This window comes from Nicotiana attenuata, unplaced genomic scaffold (assembly GCF_001879085.1).
Source record: "Nicotiana attenuata strain UT unplaced genomic scaffold, NIATTr2, whole genome shotgun sequence".
In the NCBI taxonomy this organism is placed as follows: Eukaryota; Viridiplantae; Streptophyta; class Magnoliopsida; order Solanales; family Solanaceae; genus Nicotiana; species Nicotiana attenuata.
Genome location: NW_017672468.1, coordinates 86742 through 110004, shown reverse-complemented (window position 1 = coordinate 110004; position 23263 = coordinate 86742). Strand labels below are relative to the sequence as shown.

Here is a 23263-nt window from a genome sequence, read left to right as displayed (position 1 = left end):
ACAAGGGGACATTTGTGGACCTTTTCACCCACCTAGTGGGTCGTTTAGATATTTCATGGTCTTAATAGATGCATCTTCTAGATGGTCTCATGTGTGCCTATTGTCATCACGCAACCTCGCGTTTGCAAAATTAATGGCACAAATAATTCGATTACGGGCGCAATTCCCCGATAATCCAATTAAGTCTATTAGACTTGATAATGCTGCTGAGTTTTCATCCCAAGCATTTAATGATTATTGCTTATCAATTGGGATAAAAGTAGAACATCCTGTAGCTCATGTTCACACTCAAAATGGCCTTGCAGAGTCTTTAATTAAACGTCTGCAATTGACAGCAAGACCGTTACTCATGAAAACGAGGTTGCCCACTTCTGTTTGGGGTCACGCCATTTTGCATGCAGCAATGCTAGTTCGTCTCAGACCGACAAATTATCATAAATATTCCCCGTTGCAATTAGTTTTGGGTCATGAACCTAATATATCCCATTTAAGAATCTTTGGATGCGCAGTATATGTGCCTGTAGCACCGCCATATCGCACCAAAATGGGTCCGCAAAGAAGGTTAGGAATATATATTGGGTTTGAATCGCCCTCCATTATTCGCTACCTCGAACCATTGACGGGGGATTTGTTTACTGCACGATTTGCAGACTGTCGATTCGATGAGACACTTTTCCCAAAATTAGGGGGAGAAGTTGGTGAAACCAAACGGGAAATTTTGTAGAAAAATCCATCATTATCTCATCTTGATCCACGTGCCTCTATTTGTAAAAAAGAGGTGCAAAAGATTATCCATTTGCAGAGAATAGCAAATCAAATGCCAGACGCATTTACGGATTTGAAAAGGATAACAAAATCACATATCCCTGCAAAGAATGTTCCAATCCGTATTGATGTCCCTATTGGACAATCTTCTAGTGTCATAGCTAATGAGTCAAAAGCACGCCTAAAACGTGGCAGACCATTAGGTTCCAAAGATCGAAATCCTAGAAAAAGGAAAACAAATTATCAAAATGACACTACGAAAGAATATCATGAAGAAATCCACGATTTAATAAATTCTGAGATTCATGAGGAATCCACTGAGCCCGAGGCTCAAGAAAATAAGGAAGTATCAATAAAGCCAATCGATATTGAGACAAATTTGAATCGAATGGATATAGTGGTGGATTATGTCTTTGCATATAATGTTGCATCTAGCATTATGCAAGAAAGTGAGGATCTTGAACCTCAATCTGTTGGAGAATGTCGACAAAGACTTGATTGGCCAAAATGGCAAGAAGCAATCCAATTAGAGTTGAATTCACTTGCAAAACGTGAAGTTTTTGGGCCTATAGTCCAAACACCTAATGGTGTTAAGCTTGTTGGCTATAAATGGGTCTTTATACGCAAGAGAAATGAGAAAAACGAGGTACAAAGATATAAGGCACGCCTTGTTGCATAAGGATTTTCACAAAGGCCTGGTGTCGATTATGAAGAGACATATTCACCCGTTATGGATGCTATAACTTTCCGTTATCTCATTAGTTTTGCTGTCCATGAAAAACTTGACATGCATTTAATGGATGTGGTTACCGCCTACCTTTATGGCTCACTTGATAATGAGATATACATGAAAATTCCCGATGGATTTAAAATGCCAAACGCACATAATTCAAAGTCCCGGGAAATGTTTTCAATCAAATTGCAAAGATCTTTGTATGGTCTAAAGCAATCAGGACGAATGTGGTATAATCGTCTTAGTGAGTATTTATTAAAGGAAGGCTATCTAAATGATGCCATTTGCCCATGTGTTTTTATAAAGAAAACAACATCAGAATTTGTTGTACTTGCCGTATATGTTGATGACATAAACCTTATTGGAACTCCTATAGAACTCCAAAAGGCAATTGATTATTTAAAGAAGGAATTCGAGATGAAAGATCTCGGAAAGACAAAATTATGTCTTGGTTTGCAAATTGAACATTTGGCATACGGAATATTTATTCATCAATCTACCTACATAGAAAAGGTATTGAAACGGTTTTACATGGATAGAGCACATCCATTAAGTACTCCGATGGTTGTTCGATCACTTGATGTGAATAAGGATCCATTCCGACCTCAAGAAAAGAATGAAAAGCTACTTGGTCCTGAAGTACCATATCTTAGTGCAATTGGTGCACTAATGTATCTTGCTAATACTACAAGGCCTGACATAACTTTTCAGTTAATGTCTTAGCAAGATATAGCTCTGCTCCTACAAGGAGATATTGGAATGGGATCAAACACTTATTGCGGTATCTAAAAGGGACTACCGATATGGGCTTATTTTATGGCAACAATTGCAGTCCCGATCTTGTTGGTTATGCTGATGCTGGGTATTTATCTGACCCACACAAGGCTCGGTCTCAAATAGGTTATGTATTTACCTGTGGAGGCACTGCCATATCTTGGCGATCGACTAAGCAATCAATTGTGGCTACTTCATCTAATCATGCTGAGATAATTGCTATTCATGAAGCAAGTCGAGAATGTGTGTGGTTGAGGTCTATAATACATCTTATTCGAGACAAATGTGGTGTGAAATGTGACAAACTACCCACGATTTTGTATGAAGACAATGCAGCATGCATAGCTCAATTGAAGGGAGGATTCATAAAAGGAGATAGAACAAAGCACATTTCACCAAAGTTATTCTTCACACATGATCTTCAAAAGAATGGTGATATCAATGTGCAACAGATTCGTTCAAGTGATAATATGGCTGATTTGTTCACAAAATCTCTACCAACGTCAACCTTCAAGAAGCTAGTGTACAAGATCGGGATGCGAAGGCTCAAGGATGTGAATTGATGCTCTCATCAGAGGGAGCTAATGCGCGTTGCACTCTTTTTCCCTTACAAGGTTTTGTCCCGCTGGGTTTTTCTTGCAAGGTTTTTAACGAGGCAACCAATAGGCGCATTTCTAAACATGTGTACTCTTTTTTCTTTTCTAGAAACTTTTTTCCCATTGGGTTTTCTTTTAGTTAAGGTTTTAACGAGGCATATTATCTGTTGAATAGACATTCAGGGGTAGTGTCATAAATAGAATTCTATTTATGGTGAATGTCTATATTTAGAGAGATTCTAGGGTTTATTACTTGGTGGCTAAGTCACCATCTCCCTATAAATAGAGGGTTCTATTCCATTGTAATTCATCCCAAAAATTCAATAAGAATTCCTTCTCTCTCTTTCTCTGCAATATTGCTCTTCTTCTTTTATTATTTTATAACACTTTTGTCTTTAATTTATTTATTTTCTTTTTTCTAAAACATCCTTTCTTTCGTTTCAAAATGAACTTATTATTACTATTATTTTGGGAGTAGGTATACAGTATTTTTTATTATTATTTTTTTCAGTTTTACTCCTTATTACAGTTGATTAATTACATTTAACCTTCACTTAAATAGTAAGTGTGATCTTACTCCAATCATTAATTAATAGAAGTTAAAAGAGAAAATGGATTGTTTAGGTCACCTGAAATTTTTTTTTAGAAAAGGAGGAATTATCGTATATTTTTTTTATAGGAGGTATCCAAACTGTGCCGTTTTCCTTTTCTCTACGAAAATTATGTAAAACCCCTCAATTTCTCCTCCATTTTCCCTCTAAAATCTCAAAATCCAATGGACGAGAATCATCCTTTTTCTATACTCCATCTCTAAAGCAAAAGTTGGAGAACTCCCTTTGCTTCTCTTGTTGCTTCCCTCACCGCCACCTTTCTCCTCCGCCTCCGCCGTCATCCTCCGTGAGAATTCGCCGTTGATTTGGGAAACCAATAACCTCCCGAATTTGGAAGACAACAATAACATACCCAGTAAAATCCCACCAGTGGGGTCTGGGGAAAGTAGAGTGTACGCAGACCTTACCCTTACCCCGAAAAGGATAGAGAGACTGTTTCCAGGAGACTCTCGGCTCAACAAGAGAGACAATAATATCAAAAAAGAAACAAAAGAAAAGGCATGTAACAACAAAAGATGCAGAAAGAAAATAACAACAACGAATAAGGGAAAGGACAATAACACAAAACTATGCAACCAACGATGTGAACACAGCATAGACCGCTAACAAACCTAAACAGATCTCTATCAGTCTACCTGGTACAAAGAGAGAAGAACTCTCGACTACTCCCTAGCCCACCACCCTAATGCTCGACCTCCAGATGTTCCTATCAAGAGCCATGTCCTCGGAAATCTGAAGTCGCGCCATGTCCTGCCTGATCACCTCGCCCCAATACTTCTTTGGCCGCCCTCTGCCTCTTCTCGTACCCGCCAAAGTCAACCGCTCACACCTCCTAACCGGTGCATCTAGGCTTCTCCTCCGCACGTATCCGAATCATTTAAGTCGCGCTTCCCGCATCTTGTCGTCCACGGGAGCCACGCCCACCCTCTCCCGAATATCTTCATTCCTAATCTTATCCAGCCTAGTGTGCCCACACATCCATCTCAACATCCTCATTTCTGCTACTTTCACCTTCTGGATATGTGAATTTTTGACTGGCCAACACTCAGCTCCATACAACATGGATGGTCTAACCATCGCTCTATACAATTTACCTTTGAGTTTCGGTGGCATATTCTTGTCACACAGGACTCCAGACACTATCCTCCATTTCATCCACCCCACCCCAATACGGTGCGTAACATCCACGTCGATCTCCCCATCTCCCTGGATAATTGACCCTAAGTACATAAAGCTTTCTCTCTTGAAGATGACCTGTGAGTCAAGCCTGACTTCCACATCCGCTTCCCCCGTCACGTCGCTGAACTTACATTCCACATATTCCGTCTTAGTCCTACTTAACTTGAAACCTTTAGACTCCAGGGCCTGCCTCCATACCTACAGTCTCCCATTAACGCCGTCTCGCATCTCATCAATCAGAACTATATCATCAGCGAACAACATACACCATGGCACCTCTCCTTGGATATGGTGTGTCAGTGCGTCCATCGCCAGAGCAAATAAGAATGGGCTGAGCGCCGATCCTTGGTGTAACCCCATAACAACCGGGAAAGGCTCTGAGTCACCTCCTACAGTCCTAACCTGAGTCATAACTCCATCATACATATCCTTTATCACCCTAATGTAAGCCACCGGCACACCTTTCACCTCTAGGCACCTCCAAAGGACGTCTCTAGGAACCTTGTCATACGCCTTCTCTAGGTCAATAAACACCATATGCAAATTCCTCTTCTTATCCCTGTATAGTTCCACCAACCTCCTGATAAGGTGGATAGCTTTCGTGGTAGAACGAACCGGCATGAACCCGAACTGATTTTCCGATATAGACACCGCCCTTCTTATCCTCCCTTCCACCACCCTCTCTCAAACTTTCATGGTATGACTTAATAACTTGATACCCCTATTGTTACAATTCTGGACATCCCCTTTGTTCTTGTACACCGGAACTATTGTACTCCACCGCCACTCATCAGGCATCCTCTTTGTCCTGAAGATAACATTGAACAACCCAGTCATCCACTCCAAGCCTGCTCTACCCGCATATCTCCAAAACTCAACTGGAATCTCATCTGGTCCGGTCGCTTTGCCCCGACTCATCTTACCCATCGCACCCACCACCTCCTCAACCTTAATGCGCCTACAATACCTAAAGTCTCGGCGACTCTCTGAGTGCCCCAAATGCCCTAACACGATGTTTCCATTCCCCTCTTCGTTCAGGAGTTTATGAAAGTACGATTGCCATCTTTTCCTAATTTGGGCCTCTTCCAACAATATTCGACCATCTTCGTCTTTGATGCACCTCACTTGATCCAGGTCGCGAGCCTTCTTCTCCCTCGCTTTGGCCAACCGAAATAACTTCTTGTCTCCACCTTTGCCCCCAAGTTCCTCATAGAGCCGACCAAAAGCAGCAGTCTTGGCCTCTGTGATCGCTAATTTCGCCTCCTTCCTAGCCTCCTTATATCTTTCTCTGTTTGCTCTCCTCTTGTCCTCGTCGGTGCTCTCTACTAACTTAATGTAAGCCGCTTTTTTGGCTTCCACTTTACTTTGGACCACGTCATTCCACCACCAGTCGCCTCGGTGCCCGCCAGAGTAACCTTTCGAAAACTCCCAACACCTCTCTTGCTGCCTCCCTTATACAGTTCGCCGTCGCCGTCCACATAGCGCTAGCGTCCCCACCACTCTTCCAGGCACCCATATTCATCAGCCGTACCTCTAAATCCTACGCATTATCCTTAGACAAAGCTCCCCCCCTGATCCTCGACTGACCTCTTACAAACCTCTTCTTCCTCTTCAACAAGATACCGACGTCCATCACCAGGAGCCTATGTTGAGTTGCGAGGTTCTCACTCGGGATCACCTAGCAATCCTCGCACAACCCCCTGTCACCCCTCCTGAGGAGGAGATAGTCAATCTGAGTCTTAGCCACCATACTCCGGAAAGTAATCAAATGTTCCTCCCTCTTCGGGAACATAGAGTTCACTATCACCAACTCAAAAGCACTAGCGAAATCCAACAGTGAGGTACCACCCCCGTTCCTATCACCAAAGCCGAAGCCATCGTGCACCTCACCATAACCACCAATGGACGACCCAATATGACCATTGAAATCCCCTCCCATGAATAGCTTCTCCGTAGGCGGGATACCCCACACCACCTCATCTAGTGCCTCCCAAAAACGCCTCTTAACCTCCTCGTCCAAGCCTGTTTGCGGCGCGTAAGCGCTAATGACATTCAGAGTGCTCCCTCCAACTACTACCTTAATCGCCATCAATCTGTCATTCACTCGTCTAACCTCTACCACCGACTCTCTAAGCTCCCTATCCACCAAAATGCCCACTCCGTTCTTGCCCTTCACGACTCCGGAGAACCATAATTTATACCCGTCTATATTTCTCGCCTTCGATCCTACCCACCTAGTCTCCTGTACGCACGCAATATTAACCTTTCTCTTCTGGAGAATCTTCGCCAGCTCTATAGACTTACCCGTCAACGTCCCTATTTTCCACGATCCAATTCTAAACCTACATGCTACCTTGTTCCCTTTAACCCCTTTTGGTCCCCGTCCCACCCCCTGGCCCTTGCCCTACCCCCCTTCCCACCACCCGACCTCCCCGACCTCCCCCAGGATATGACCCTACTCCACCATTACAAACTACAGTCTCTATACCTGCTAAGATGTAAAAATGAAAAGGAGAAGAAACACCACAAAGAACACAAAAGGAGCAAATAGTAACTACAAGCCCACTAGATTGACTAGACAAGTACGAAATACTACGGCAACAAGGTAATTAACACAGTAGACAGAGAAACAGGAGGCGGGAGGTACCAATTCCCGCGAATAGAACCTGAAACTCTCGACTAGGTATACTCCTGATGCTGCGGCGTACAACTGCTACTCTACTGCCTGTGCGCGTGCACCTCCCAAAAGTGATACATGTGTGAGAGAAGTTACTGCTGCTAGTTAAAAGTAATTAATGTGTAGTAATAGTAGTAATTTTACCCTTTTTGCTCTTTTATTTAAAATTACAATTGAGAAAAATTTTATTTTGAAATTATCTCTTTGCAGAAATTTGTCATAGAATTTCATATTCAATTACAAATCACCTGTCATAGAATTGTTCTGTTATCCACCTGTCATTTTACTTTGGTTCAAATGCTATTTTTCTTTACTGGTTAATACTGATTGAGCTTATGGACTAGTAGAAGCATATTCAGCTGAATAATGTTCTGAAATTATTCTTATTATCTTTTTTTATTATTGGATAGACAGAAGCCTATAGTTCAATAGACAGAGCTCTTTGTTCTGATAGTTTTGAAATACTTAGGTTATTTTTTTTCAACTGACTCTAGGGTTTTTTTTGTTTTACTTATACATATCTTTTTCCGTGGTAAATAAAATCTTTAACTATCAAAAAAAAAATTATTACTCCCTGTGTTTCAATTTAAATGACATACTTTTCTTATTAGTCCGTTCCGAAAAGAATGACACATTTTTATATTTAGAATCAATTTAACTTTTGAACTTTTCATTTTACTCACTTTACCCTTTGTTCGCAACAAATTTTCGTAAGACGAAAAATAAACTGCAACAAAAATAATATAAAGAAAAAGAGATTTTATTGATAAATATTTGTGAGTACAATTCTATGTATCCCTTGATTCTCCTATCTAAAGTTCTCCGTGATTCGAGGGCTTGAGAAGCGTATTTCTCGAATGTAGGATGATGCAGACCTCCTTGTGATGTATTTAATCGCAAAGAACGTCGAGCAACACTTTGTTGTTATGGGTTGATCTCCGGGAAGAACTCCGTTGATCACTCCTTTGTTGAAGAACTAAGCAGTTGATGATTGATCTCTATGTTTGTGAATGCCCTCACCAATTGCGGAGTGTTCTTCTCCAACTCTGAATGTGTCCTGAGAGTTATGTAACCCCTCTATTTATAGTTGTAAAGGATGGACAGTCTAGCTACATATGAACTCTCTTGCTTGATTCTGATTGGCTCATGTCATTTTAGCCACTTGGCGACATGTGGTTTGTTCTTGCTTTTTGACTTGGATTGCCACATCATTTAACACGTGGCATCATTTTGTTGGCTTTGGATTTGACTGGACATGCCATGTCACTTGACACATGGTACGAGTCTGGGTCTTAAGATGAATGGACCTTGGGCTTGAAAATAATAAAATGGACTAATTTAACTTGTAAAGCCCAAATTAATTATTCGACCCAAAGTAATTTAGAATTTAGTCCAAATTTTGTATGGATTAAATAATTTTTACATGTCTACAGATGCCCCCTACTTCAAGCCTTGTCGTAATATAGACTTGTCGAGTCTTGATGACGGGGTTTGAAGTGTCGGTGAATAACACAATCCTTTGAATCCACCTCTAGTATTTTCTTGAGGCTTATTTCAAAGTGTGGTTTGAATGGATTGACTCTCGATTTCTAGTAATGCTAAATGGATAAATATCCAAAGTCAATATTATATTATTGCAATATGATTTGTCTTACGGCTCATGCACTTCTAATTAGACTGGGAACACCGCCCTTAAGCATCTATAAATAGACAAGAATTGGGCCCTCAAAACACATGAGAAGAACAGGATCACCACAAGCTAGGGCAAGAAAATAGCAGTCTTCAAACTCTCTAGCCAAGAATCTGTTTTTTTTTTTTTTGGCATAATATATGGTCTTTCTTTGTTTCTTTTTATTTCCTGTTCTTGCCTTAATTTTTTTTTGCAACGTACTACTATGTTTTTTCTTCTTGTAGATTTGTACTACAAAACAATAGCAGGCTATTTATGGATGAGCCATCCTTAACCGCATTGGTCACTGATATGAGTTGTGCCGCAACCCCAATGATTACAGAGAAGAATCATGCCGCAACCATATTGATTACACGGAGGGGTTATATGCTCGATCATGATAAGCTTGATATTACCGCTAACTCAATTTTTTAATGACGACAAAGTATTCAGGGACAACACCGCAGCAAGGATGTACGACGCTAGAGCAACCCCTAAACTTAATAGAGATCAACTAGAGCACCAAAAAGCTTCGTGCACTAAGCATCATAGGCTCCCGCATCTCTCTTCCTCTTTTTTTTTTTTTTTTTTGCAGGCTTACTAGGATGTGACGGCAAAGGCTTTAGATGCCTTCAAAAGTTGTGCTCGCTTGCTCTAGTAGAAGATGCTCGATTTTGCGATGTGAAGTTGTTCATCTTGTACCATTGGGGATTCCCGTTCAATGTCCAAATCAGAGAGGACTAGGCGTACTGCACTGCTATTCCTCATGATGAATTAAACTATATTTCATAATGTTTCCCATGTTGATTTGGAAGATAGCGTTGTCAGCCTCGATGTCCATCATACCGAATCGAAGCATTGTGCTACTGGCATCGTATCTGTAGAAGCAGAAACGTCGTGCTATGGCACCAATATCCATTAATCGAGCTGATCGTCGTGCTACTCGCACCGTATCTACAAAAACGTCATCTTGTTGGCACCGAGGGCTCCAAAATCTTTTCTTATTTTTGCATGTTTTGAAGAGAGTACAACAGCAACTTGGTACATCCCTTCTTGCAGCTTGACGGGAGACATTTAGAGTATTCCTAAGCGAGCTTGATCGACGAGCCATATCCCCACTTTGCAACATGCGAGCGAGAACATGGTGCATCTCAGCCTTGCGACTTGGCAAGAAAGAGGCTTGGAGCTCGAGCGACCATATTTCATCCTTGGCGGGCGAGTGGTTGGCGAACCTTTGCAAAATTATTAATTCCTTGATGTAGGAGCGATGAAATCTGAAGCTTCTTGCTTTCAAAGAATAAAAACTTGAAAAGTTACATCCTTTAAAGAATTCAAGGATAAATTCCTTGAGGATTAGCCGGAGTGGACTTTTGAAGCTGGTATGCATATCTGACATTTTGACTTTACAGCACTATATGCTGTCATCAAAACGTATATATCTCGAGCTAGGAATGTCCAAATCGCGAGCCGTCTACGCCATTGGAAAGAAGACTCAGAGATAATGAAATCCTCAAGATATCGTAGAAAAATTCCTAGCAGATTGTCCGCAGCAACTTTCTGAACTTGACCCATCTGTCCGCGAAATTGCTTTTCAGTTTTGCGGGCTTTGGTGGAAAAATTCATATCTCGAGTTAGGAGACTCCAAATTGGGATCCGTTTGTGCCATTAGAAAGTATACTCATAGAGCTGCAATACGTATTAGTTTCGTGGCAGAACTTCTTTCGAGCTGGAAACAGAAAATTCTCAAAGTCCACCTAGCTGCAGTAACTTTCAGATTCGTATAGTTCCGACAACAAAAATCGTATCTTGAGCTAGGAGCCTCCGAATCGCAAACGGATTGTGTTTTTGGAAACTAGACATCCAAATATACAACATATAAAATATTTGGGTTAGAACATCTTCCGGATGGACCACAGTAGTTTTCCAAAGTTGATCTCGTCATCCGTTGAGCTCGCTTCCCATCTCTATGCTCCCTGAGTTGTCATATGAATGTTGTTGTTTTCTTGAAATTGACTCTACAGTCTTGAATATAGTAACTTTAGCTATTGTGCTTCACAAATCTTATCTCTTTATTTATTTTTTTTGCAGACTTGCAAAGAAGTTCAACGAGTCCAGATATCAGTCTGAGATGTCATACAAGATGCGGAGTCACCCCTTCACCAACTGTTGCACTTGATTTTGTTGATGGTCTTGAAGTTTATCAATGGCGGCTCCCATGGTGATTGAAGGTTTTTTTCAAGAGAGATGACTTCTTATATACGAGGCATTGAGGATAGTGTATAAAAATGTGGAGACGTCATATGGACTTGGAAGATGCATTCAAGACGAGTCGGCCACAAAGCCTAGTTTACGATCATTTTTATGACTTAGGCTTTTGTATAGGAAAATGTCTAATTCCTTTTGTCTCTATATTTTTTTGATGTATCAACTTTTGTACTATTGAAGCAATAAAACATCTTTTATACTTCAAAGAAAATTATCTCTTTTCCTCATAGATATGAGCCTCTACACTTGGAAGAATTAATGTAATGATCCGATGATGCCAAACTTTTATTTTTTTTAAGATTCATGTGACTGAACTTAGAATGAAACTCTAAGTTGCCTACGTACCTCGGTGAAGAGGATAAAGTCATAACGTAGTTCAGAGGGGTGGGTTCTTTTTTGTTTTTTTCTATGTCCTAATTTTTGCCTAGGCCGCCTCTCGCGAGGTTTTCAACCTAGCAGACTCTTTTTTTTTTTGCCGTACACAGTTTAGACTCATGCGGGCCAGGAGTGTAGCAATGTGCATTTTAAGCTCATGCATCAAGGAGCGTCATGACTTGCAGCTTAGGATCGTACGTCAAGGAGCGAGGCGACTTTCATGGGAAGTACTACTTCAGAAATTTTCCGTTGATCGGACCAACTCTGAGACCGTCCTTATCGACAATTTTGTATGCGCCGCTTGAATAGGCTTCCTTCACAACATATGGCCCATCCCATTTTGAGGTAAACTTGTCGCCTATGCGTTTGTTGAGGATTATGGATCGTCGAACAGCTAGGACTAAGTCTCCCACTTGGAATGATCGTGGCCGCACTTTCTTGTTGAAGGCTCTAGCTAGTCGAGCTTGATAGAACTCTAATTTTTGTTGTGCTTCTAATATTTTCTCATCCAAGGCCTCTAACTTTGCTAGGCAAAGTTGAGCATTCTCTTCGGATGTGAGCCCTTCTTGGATGTTTCCACAACTCTGATAGGATGTTTCCACAAAGTCTAACTTTTCTCTTTGACTTCCTTGGATGGTCGGCATGGCTTCTTTCTCTTTCTTTGCTTCTTTACGAGGCTGGCAAGTGTAAACAATGATTCTCCTTTGCACCTTCAGCGGACCATCTGTGGATATTGACAAAATAGACTTCCTCTTCATACGTGATGGGAAAGCACTACAGATTTCTTTGTCAGCAACAACTTCAAAATGATCCCGCTCCTCATGGACTTGCTCCTTATGTTTTGACAATATTTTTCTAGATGGCAACTTCCTTGTGGTCCCTAGGTGACAAAAGACAGAGGTCTTTGAGGTAGTGGAAACTTCTTTTAGATGTTTGGAAGATACACGTCCACCTTTGTGACTTAGCCTTTCAAACACCGAGTCCGAAGGGGTTGAGCCTCCAATGCGATCAAATACTGAAGCCCGTTGTTTTATTTTGTTGCCCTTAACTTCCTTCATCTCCTCTACCGAGGTGTATTGTGATGAAGCTATCTTTTTGCTTCTCTTTGATGAAATTCGAAGAGGCTCTACCAAACTGAACCCCAACCCAAACTTTGGAGTGGCGACGTAGTGCCCTTGCTTTCTCAACTTTATTTGGGACTCATTGAGCCCATGTATCTTTTCACCAGTGACTTCGTCTTTGAGTTCTCCTAGTTGTGATGGATTGGAGAAGTCATAACCAGACTTTTCAAGCAGTATGAAGGCCTTAGGATCATAGTGCCCTTTTATTTTATCAGCTTGGGGATTGCCTTTAGCAGACTCACAAGTCACGGATGGGATTTGTGCAACTGGGACAGTCATATGCTCCTTCAAATGTTGGATATCTTTGTGACTCATTTGCTTCTTTAGAGTACATTCCTGTAGCAAAGGTTGCCCTTTCTTTCGACACTCACGTGGAACATAGCGAAAAACCAGATGCTCCTCAGTCTTTGTTTGTATGTCACCTTCGGATGATGATAGCTTAATGGAGACTTCTTCCGTTCCCTTCTTAGGCGGCTTAATGGTAGTCCATTGAGCCTCATTTTCCTCTTCTGACTTGACATCAGCTTTGTCATCTGATGATGGTTTCTCCACTTTCGGTTCACAGAATCTAAGGTGAATTTTGCGTCTGCAAAGTATGACTCTCTCAGTGAAAGGCTTGATGTCTGCATCAATTTTGACTATCTCACCATCTCTTCTATACTTCAGACATTGATGCAAAGTAGATGATACCACCCCATTCTCATGAATCCAAGGACGTCCAAGCAACAAGTTGTATGATGTTTTAGCATCTATGACGTGAATCAGGGTGTTTGAATTCATCTCACCAATGGATAATCCTACGCGGATCATACCTATGGCTCGTTGTCCCCCTTGGTTGAAACCTTGGATTGTTAGGTTACTTTTGGATAGCTCATCGATAGAGATCCCAAGCTTTTTTAGCACCATCTTTGGCATGATGTTGACAGCCGAACCATCATCAACAAGTATGCGATTGAGATGTTGTTCCCGAATGGACCCTACAACAAACAAAGGTCTGTTATGTGGCTTAGACCCCAGCAGCAAGTCATCATCTGTGAATGAAATTGTTGCACAACATGTGACAACTTTTCCGTTATCATAATTTTCTTGTGTTTTCATTGGAGCAGGCTCATCGTTGCTTTCCGTTGTTTTGTCAGTACTAGAAACTACATGAGTTGCACCAACGTGACTTCCATGAAATAATTTTCCAGGAAAGAATTCATGCAATGTGATGGGCTTTCGGAACTTCGGGGATAAGGCACTGTTAGAAGATTTGATAATTCTTGGTGGTTGTAGCCTATCCACATCGCTTATTTTTGCTCTTGGCTTAGGAAGTGGTAGCCTCAAAACTGCCTGATGTTTTCGTTTCTTGTGAGTGACTAGAATCCAACCCTCATCGTCTTTGTCTTTGGAGTGATTGTCTAGCTCTAGTGAACCTTCAAGAGTTTTCCTTGGAAGAACAACTTCAACGGGCTCGAAACTTCCAAATTGTAAGAAGGCAGTGCTTGACATGTTATGCAACTTTGAACACTTCTTTTCCTTGAGCGCGATACTTGCATGATTTGCTTCTGCTGTTTCATCCATGTCTATGATGATTTTTCCTTCACTTACAAGAGCCATAATTTTCTCCTTTAAGACGAAGCATTTCTCTGTAGGGTGGCTAATGACGCGATGAAACTTGCAGTATTTCGGATCGCCAACTTTGCCAATTTCCTCTGGCCTTTTTGATTCAGGGAGATCGATGACTTTCTTGCCCAGCAGTTCATCAAGGATGGTGGGTACGTCTGAATCTGGAAATGGATAAACCTTCGCCTCTAATTCCTTCAAGGTGGGACGACGCTTCTCCTCTTTGGGATATTGACTCGGGGTCTTATCCTCCTTCACTTTTTGCTTAGTAGTGACCTTCACAGAAGTTGCTTTCACCGCCATTGATTCTTTGGTTTGGTTTTTTGATGCAACATTTTTCTTGAACTCCTTTTGATCAGCAAATGGAGATGCCTTTCCATGACTTGCGATGCTTAACTCCATGTCGTGCGCTCGTGTTGCAAGTTCTTCAAAAGTTCGCGGTTTGATCCCTTGTAGGATGTACAAAAGGCCCCAGTGCATTCCTTGAATGCACATTTCCACAGCAGATATTTCTGAAAGGCGATCTTTGCAGTCCAAACTTAACGCCCTCCAACGATTAATGTAATCCACCACGGGCTCGTCCTTCCTTTGCTTGGTGCCTGTCAACTCTATCATGCTTACAGTTCTTCGGGTACTGTAAAAACGATTGAGGAATTCCTTCTCAAGTTGCTCCCAGCTATCAATGGACTCGGGCTCCAAGTCAATATACCAGTCAAATGCGTTCCCTTTTAGAGAACGAACAAATTGTTTTACCAAAAGGTCACCATGTGTTCCAGCATTGCTACAAGTCTCGACAAAGTGGGCAATATGTTGCCTTGGGTTCCCTTTGCCATCAAATTGATGCAGCTTTGGTGGTTGATAATTGGTTGGCATGGTTAAAAAATCAATCCTCTTAGTATAAGGCTTAGAGTAGTACAACGAACTTTGCGATGGTCCGCCATATTGAGCTCTGATGGTGTTTGTTATCATGTCTTGCAATTGTTGGACAGATAACGCCGCAACTGAAGTAGATTGCTTTTCCTTTTGGATGTTTAACTTTGCAAATGATTCCTCAACAGCTGTTTTCTGGGAGGTGAAGACAGGTGAACGAGGAGGGACATGGCTCGACTCTCCAGGTGCATAGGCCTCCAATTTGTTCATGAGTTGAGCGATTTGAAGGTCTTTGTCTTCAACAGATTTCTTCAAGACCTCTATAGTCTGTTCCATCATGGCAAACTTTTCGTCCACGTTAGTTGCATCAGTCATCAAGGCATTGACTTTCGTTGAAACTGAAGAATCCACCGAATCCTCAAATCCGCCAAGGTTTGAGGCTGTTGGAGAAAGTTTGTCAAACATCGAGAATGGGGTGTTGCTCCCAAAGATTGCGGTTGCGAACGTCATATGAGATCTGCTTTTCTTTGCCATCTCCAAGGAGGCGAAGTATTCGGACCCATCCAAGCCACTAGCCTTGAACTTGCTTCGAGTGATTGGGCCAACATGACTGAGCTGAGCGGATGCGGCAACAGTAGCATCTTTGCATGAAATATCATATTTGTAGAAGGCCATTGTAGCAGTAGATCTGAAGTTTGTAGTTTTCAACTTGCAAGAAGGAGAGATGAAGGGCAGAATTGGTCCCACTGGGCGTGCCAAAATTTGTTCGCAACAAATTTTCGTAAGACGAAAAATAAACTGCAACAAAAATAATATAAAGAAAAAGAGATTTTATTGATAAATATTTGTGAGTACAATTCTATGTATCCCTTGATTCTCCTATCTAAAATTCTCCGTGATTCGAGGGCTTGAGAAGCGTATTTCTCGAATGTAGGATGATGCAGACCTCCTTGTGATGTATTTAATCTCCAAGAACGTCGAGCAACACTTTGTTGTTACGGGTTGATCTCCGGGAAGAACTCCGTTGATCACTCCTTTGTTGAAGAACTAAGCAGTTGATGATTGATCTCTATGTTTGTGAATGCCCTCACCAATTGCGGAGTGTTCTTCTCCAACTTTGAATGTGTCCTGAGAGTTATGTAACCCCTCTATTTATAGTTGTAGAGGATGGACAGTCTAGCTACATATGAACTCTCTTGCTTGATTCTAATTGGCTCATGTCATTTTAGCCACTTGGCGACCTGTGGTTTGTTCTTGCTTTTTGACTTGGATTGCCACATCATTTAACACGTGGCATCATCTTGTTGGCTTTGGATTTGACTGGACATGCCATGTCGCTTGACACATGGTACGAGTCTGGGCCTTAAGATGAAATGGACCTTGGGCTTGAAAATAACAAAATGGACTAATTTAACTTGTAAAGCCCAAATTAATTATTCGACCCAAAGTAATTTAGAATTTAGTCCAAATTTTGTATGGATTAAATAATTTTTACATGTCTACACCCTTAATGAGAGTATTTTATAGCCACATAAATATTATGGCGCCACAAAGCTTTTGCTCCTTAAGCTTTTAGGATCACATGTTTTAAAAGTCTTTTTTTCTTTCTTAAACTTTGTGTCAAATCAAACTACCTCATTTAAATTGAAACGGATGAAGTAACTATTAGTAAGATTTATAATACCTTTTATGTAATTTTTATATTGTAACATTTTGTTTTTAAAAAACTTAAAAGCCTATGTCCAAAAATCGCAAAAAAATCAGTTAATTTGACATGTTTAAAAACGTTCAAAAAAATTAAAATAGAGGGAGTATTAATCTATATTATCAACTGTAAAACTATTTGCCGGTGACATGTTTTATTAATATTTCATTCTTCAAGAGTTATCATGATTAATTACGGTCAGAGGTTGGCGGATATATAGAGTAGGTGCTTAATCCTATGTTGTGCTCTCAATATCTTGAAATCTCGGAATAAATTCATAAGTTCTCCACTTCAGAATGTCCAAAGGTAGCTGCATTTATGGTAGATATGATTAATTAATTAAAGAAATAAAAGTCTTCTCTAACTGTTTAACAAATTAATTGATCAGACATGTTATCATAATATTGAAAATAGACAGAGATTTCGAGTGTATTGTTTGAACAAAAGATATCAAAATCTTTTTGATTAAATCAATTAATGAAGATGAAGAGGTAAATCTCAATCAAACATAATAAACTCCAAATCTATAAACACATAAGAAAATGATTAGTAAAATGAAATAAGGGCGATCAATCTTCTTGATGTTTTTCATTTCACCAATCGGTGGAGATAATCAATTTACATCATGTATAGAAAATTATTTTGTCTTCATTTTGCTAAGGAGAATTACAGAGAGAGAAGAATTACAGAGAGAGAAAAGGCCCCCTTTCTAGGAAGGTTCCCCCTATATATAGTCATGGAGTCCCTGCTATGTTCTTGTGTCAATGCACCTTCATACCACGTCCGTTTTCGTCGTTCTCTGAGTATTGTTCTTCGACTTAGCGGGTACTGTGAGTACCTCGGTCTGGAGCAAATCATGGCGTCTTTCACTGTCCCGCCGCTTGGGCGGGATCCCAGTTGGGTCGACCGCAGCGGTCAGATTTTGACCAATACAGTTAGTCCCTCCGTTCGTCGGGTTCGTCTCTTGTCGGACCTGGCGGTCGGATTATAAATTTACACATCTGGGAGAAATCTGACTGTCCACGCCTTGAGCGTGGTTTTTAGATCAAGATAAGGGGCGCAGCGCTCCTACGGTACTCTTGGACCGTTATGGAATCGAAGCGTCGTTTAACTCGAAGCGTCGTTCGTGGTTGCTGCCATTATGACACTCGCTCCCAGGGGATTGAACCGTTTCGTGCCCTATCAGCTTCGATTGGCGACCCTTGGGTTTCACGCTTGGGGGATTTGTGTCTCTTATAAATAGAAGGAAAATACCATTCGATTGACACACTTTCTTGCCTTTGTTGAAAGAACTTTGTGAATCTTCCTTTCTTCTGATACTTCGAATTTTTAATTTTCTCCGTTTAGCCGGAAACTTTCGTTTCAGTCTCTCATTTTTCCTTCATCCCTTTGTCTTGTTAAATTGATACAAATGGGTGGAAATTCTTCCCGTGCCGACAATCCTGCCGCAACTCCGGCACCGAAAAATGATATTCCTGCCCCTGGAGGGGTATAAATAGTGGAAGATGAGGGGGTTCCGTCGGTGGCTGAGATCTTGCCTCGCCCTAGGAAGCCATGGAACGATTTCCACAGTCCTGTCGGGGAGGAGCCGGAACCTTCTTCTTCTGTTATGACTGAGGAGGGGATTACAGAGTTGAAGGCCAGATGGGGTATTCCTCACCACGTTGAAATGTTGCCAGCAGTGGGAGACGACATTATACATTTCGATCGCTCGGGATATTGTGCGTTCTATGCTTATCCCTTTATTGTCGGGTATACGCTTCCTCTCCCTCCCTTGGTGGTAGACTTTTGCCGTTTCTACGAGGTGTGTCCGGCTCAACTTTCGTCGTACTTGTATAAATTGTTCCTTATGCTGCTCAAGTTCGTGGAGCTTGCCGGTCGGGAGGTCACGTTGAGACACATGCTCAATCTCTTTGCTCCTCAACTCATTCGTGGTACAATGATTCACATGCGCCACCGAGGGACGAAGAGTGTGGTGGTGAAGATGGACGACAGAGCCAACCGTCATTTCTATGAGAACTATTTCTATGTGTGGACCGAGCACCTTGTGGCGGATCCTGCAGGGTTCCCAGAGAAGTGGAACTTCGCACGTAAGTTTCTATACCTTTAGTCGTAGTGATGGTCGACCGATTTTCTTTGGGCGGTACTTACATCATTTTTGTTTTTACAGCCGCGAGACTACCCCCTGCTCCTGTTGATGATATCCGCGAGTGGGTAAACGTCATCCTTCCTCATTCGGCGGGGGTTCGCGCATGGTCGTCCTTCTGTTAGAAATATGGACGCAAGCCTCTTACCGGTAAGTAATGTCAGTTTTGTTTTTTCGTTCCAATATTTGATTTTGTCGCTTATACGGCTTTCATCGTTATCAGGGAGAGTGCGGAGGGCGAGGGCTCCTCCACTTGTATTTCGGCAGCCTACATTGTCCGCTCGCCCCGTCTTAGGATCTACTACCCGACCTTCGTCGAGGGCCGCTTCAATTGAGTCTACGGCCGTAGCCACGCGCACGGAGGCTGCTCCTCGATCTGAGATTTCGACCTCTGTAGCTTACCCAACGGGGGAATCTTCCCGCGCTGAGGACGGGGAGGGGCCATCAAAAAGGCGGCGAGTGGAGTCTGAAACGGTTCCTTCAGCCATGGTACGTTCAGAGGGTGATCTCCCCTCGTCGGGGTCCGAGGCGGGCATTGAAACAGAGCCAGCCGTTGCGTCCGCCCCATCGACGGAGATCCCCGCCGCTATGATTGGCCAACTACCTGCCGCGATGGGGGATCAGAATCCTGAGGCCATTGTTATTGCTTTAGACGGGCCTTCATCTTCGATGTCGGGTCGTGCTTCTTCTTCGGCCACAGAGAGGAGAAAAACGTCATGGTTGATGATTACGAATCTGAGTCCGATCTTGATCCTGATGACGTCAGGATGTTCGAAGAGGGCCTTACCCGTACGGTGGTACATGCAAGGGGCCAGTCCCGTATACTTGAAATCTTGTCGGATATTAACCTCCTGGGGGATACGGAAGACCTGGTCCCGTAGTTTGACCTCTTGTGTTCTGCTACCGAGAGCGAAGCTCTTCGGGACGTCCGTACCACCTCTATGGGCCTGAGGGTGAGTTTTCTCTTCCCTATTGTGCTCTTTTCATCCTTGTCAACCTTGGCCTTAATCAAAAAAAATTTTGTTTTTCAGACGTACATGGTAGAGATTGAGAGTGCTCGTAGGGCCAACACTCGGGCCAAGATTTTTCTGACGATGTTGGAGAAATATCGGTGCTACTGCAACAAGTGCCGTGAGATGCACGAGCGGCTGAGGGCGAATGCATGTGATCGATCCCTTGGCGAGGAATTGGAGAAGAGGGATCAGGAGCTGATGCAGGCTATTCGTAGGAGTAGCGAGCTTGAGGAGCAACTTCGTGTAAAGGATGAAGAACTCGAGGTGGGCAAGGGAGTTTCCGCGGAGTGTGAGCATCTTCAAGCGAGGTTGCGATCGATGCAGACTGAGTTGGATCAGAATGCCATTAGGGTCTAGGCGATGAGCGCGGAATGGATGGGAAAATTGGTCGAGCTGGAGAGGAAGGTCGCCGGACTGGAAAATATCAAGAGCGCCTGGTCGGCTGCTTTGGCGAGGGTGAGGGCTCTAGAGAACACTATGCGTGTCCTCCAATTCGAGCAGGAATCAGAAAGGGCGACGGCCATGCTAAGGGAAGCGAGACTCGAGGAGCGTATTGGCGAGATCGACCGGGAGGCGTCGACCTTGGGGGATCGAGTCATTGCTCTTGAGGCTGAAAAGGAGTAGTTGTTGGCTCAAGTCGATCTTCCTCCGCCGCCGCTCCCCGTCATTTGCATGAGCTCTGGGTTCATGCTGAGGCCCCAGCGGGACATGTATAAGAGTTTGTGGGAGGCGGGCAATATTTCTGAGGTTGCATATGAGGGAGCACAGGCGAAGGCAAGTGAGGCTCATGTTAACTGCGGATATGATTCTGCAACGTCGGAGGCCGACGAGGGCGTTGATGACGGGGGACTTCCTGGAGAGGGTGATGAAGAGGGCGGTGGTGCTGACGCCGAGTGAAAGAATTGTTGTTTCTGTTTTTCTTTTTTTCTTTTTTATTTATTTGCATTCTGTCGGTTTAGCTTTGTATAAAGAGGAATTTTTCATTGTTGTATGCCTCCTGTTCTTTTTTGCTTTTCGTAATTTTGGTGCAAACAGGTAGATTTTCGTGCGGCAAATTTCTGATTCTCGGGGGATTCAATATCACACGGATGGAGCAGGATTTTGACGATCACACGGATGGAGTAGGATTTTGACGATGGATTTTAACTGTAGGGATGGTAATTTCGAACTTATGTCGAAGCCTTATCCCGTCACAGTTCGAGTGGTGTCGAGCTCTTTTCTCCGACCCGTCGTGAGTCCCAGTCCTCTTTGGCGATGGCTCTTGGCTTTAAGGGCATCATTTTGAACTTATCGAAATGCTAACCCGTCTTTGTTCAATCGAGGTCGAACTCTTCTTTTTGGCGATGGCCCTTGGCCTTAAGGGTGTTATTTCGAACTTGTCGAAATGTGAACCCGTCGTTGTTCGATCGAGGTCGAACTCTTCTTTTTGGCGATGGCCCTTGGCCTTAAGGGTGTCATTTCGAACTTGTCAAAATGTGAACCCGTCGTTGTTCGATCGAGGTCGAACTCTTATTTTTGGTGATGGCTCTTGGCTATAAGGGTGTTATTTCGAACTTGTCGAAATGTGAACCCGTCGTTGTTCGATCGAGGTCGAACTCTTCTTTTTGGCGATGGCCAATTCGAACTTGTCGAAATGTGAACCCGTCGTTGTTCGATCGAGGTAGAACTCTTCTTTTTAGCGATGGCTCTTGGCCTTAAGGGTGTTATTTCGAACTTGTCGAAATGTTAACCCGTCGTTGTTCGATCAAGGTCGAACTCTTTTTTTTGGCGATGGCCCTTGGCCTTAAGGGTGTTATTGTGAACTTGTCGAAATGTAAACCCATCGTTGTTTGATCGAGGTCGAACTCTTCTTTTTGGTGATGGCTCTTGGCCTTAAGGGTGTTATTTTGAACTTGTCGAAATGTTAACCCGTCGTTGTTCGATCGAGGTCGAACTCTTCTTTTTGGCGATGGCCCTTGGCCTTAAGGGTGTTATTTCGAACTTGTCAAAATGTGAACCCGTCGTTGTTCGATCGAGGTCGAACTCTTCTTTTTGGCGATGGCTCTTGGCTTTAAGGGTGTTATTTAGAACTTGTCAAAATGTGAACCCGTCGTTGTTCGATCGAGGTCGAACTCTTCTTTTTGGCGATGGCTCTTGGCCTTAAGGGTGTTATTTCGAACTTGTCGAAATGTGAACCCGTCGTTAGTCCCAGTCTTCTGGAGAGTTTTGGGTGTCTTCTGGGGGGGAGTCCCAGTTTGCTTAATTTGTGTGCGATGGGGAGTGTGATGCCGGGGAGTACTGAACGTTGCTATCCTGCTAATGTTTGGTTTATGCGTGTATTGGGGTCCCCCTGTTAAACCATCCCCTGTTATTCGGTCTGGAGAGTTCGCCAGTGGGCGGGGCGATAGACGGTCCTTTGAGCTTTGGTGATGCCCCCATTGTTGCCTCGTGCAAGACCTTCCCGAGAGAACCCGACTGGGACAGAACCCGAGCGAGGGAAAGGTAGTACGACTATAGGGGACGTCATTTTCTGGAGGATGACATGTTCGAGATGGGCGATATTCAGGATATTTTTTAATAGTCCTACTCTCTAGTTGGGATGCTCCTCTACTCGCCCATGTGGCGGTTGTGTTCCTATTTAAGCGAACAACAGAAGGTGAACCAAAATGAGATTTTCCTTACCTCGGTCCGATGGGTCGATGAGCGAGGGTAGCCTCATAATGTTGTTCGCTCTCCTTGACGTTTAAGTGGTTGATGGAATGGTGGTTTGTGGGTTCGGCGGCCGCGTTGGGCCTTCTTTTCTTCCTCTCCTTTTCTTTTAAACATGCCCTGGTTCTGCGTGGGTTGGGTTTGCCTTAGCTCGTTCATGGATCATTTGGTGCGTGGGTTTCCTCATAAGATGCGCCCATCCTCTTGTGGGATTTGCGCAACCAGCATCGTCTTCTTTTGCAAGTTTTGCGTGGACATCGGTTGTAACTTCTACTTCTATACAGCATCATGCTTTGGGTTAGCACGTGAGGTTTACATACCACTTTCTTTGGTGGATGATCATGGGTTTCGATCTGGAGGAGAATAGGAATTTTGACTAAGAAATCCCCACAGACGACGCCAAATTGTTTGACCAAAAGATATCGAAATCTTTTTGATTAAATCAATTAATGAAGATGAAGAGGTAAATCT

General features: G+C 42.8%; 1 protein-coding gene across 1 annotated transcript; it reads right to left on the bottom strand.

The window, feature by feature from the left end:
- Nucleotides 1-6336: 6336 nt before the first annotated feature.
- On the bottom strand, nt 6337-6747 carry LOC109213331. The gene has a single exon (XM_019377118.1). It carries the CDS (start codon nt 6745-6747, stop codon nt 6337-6339), a length of 411 nt encoding a protein of 136 aa, XP_019232663.1.
- Nucleotides 6748-23263: the final 16516 nt, after the last annotated feature.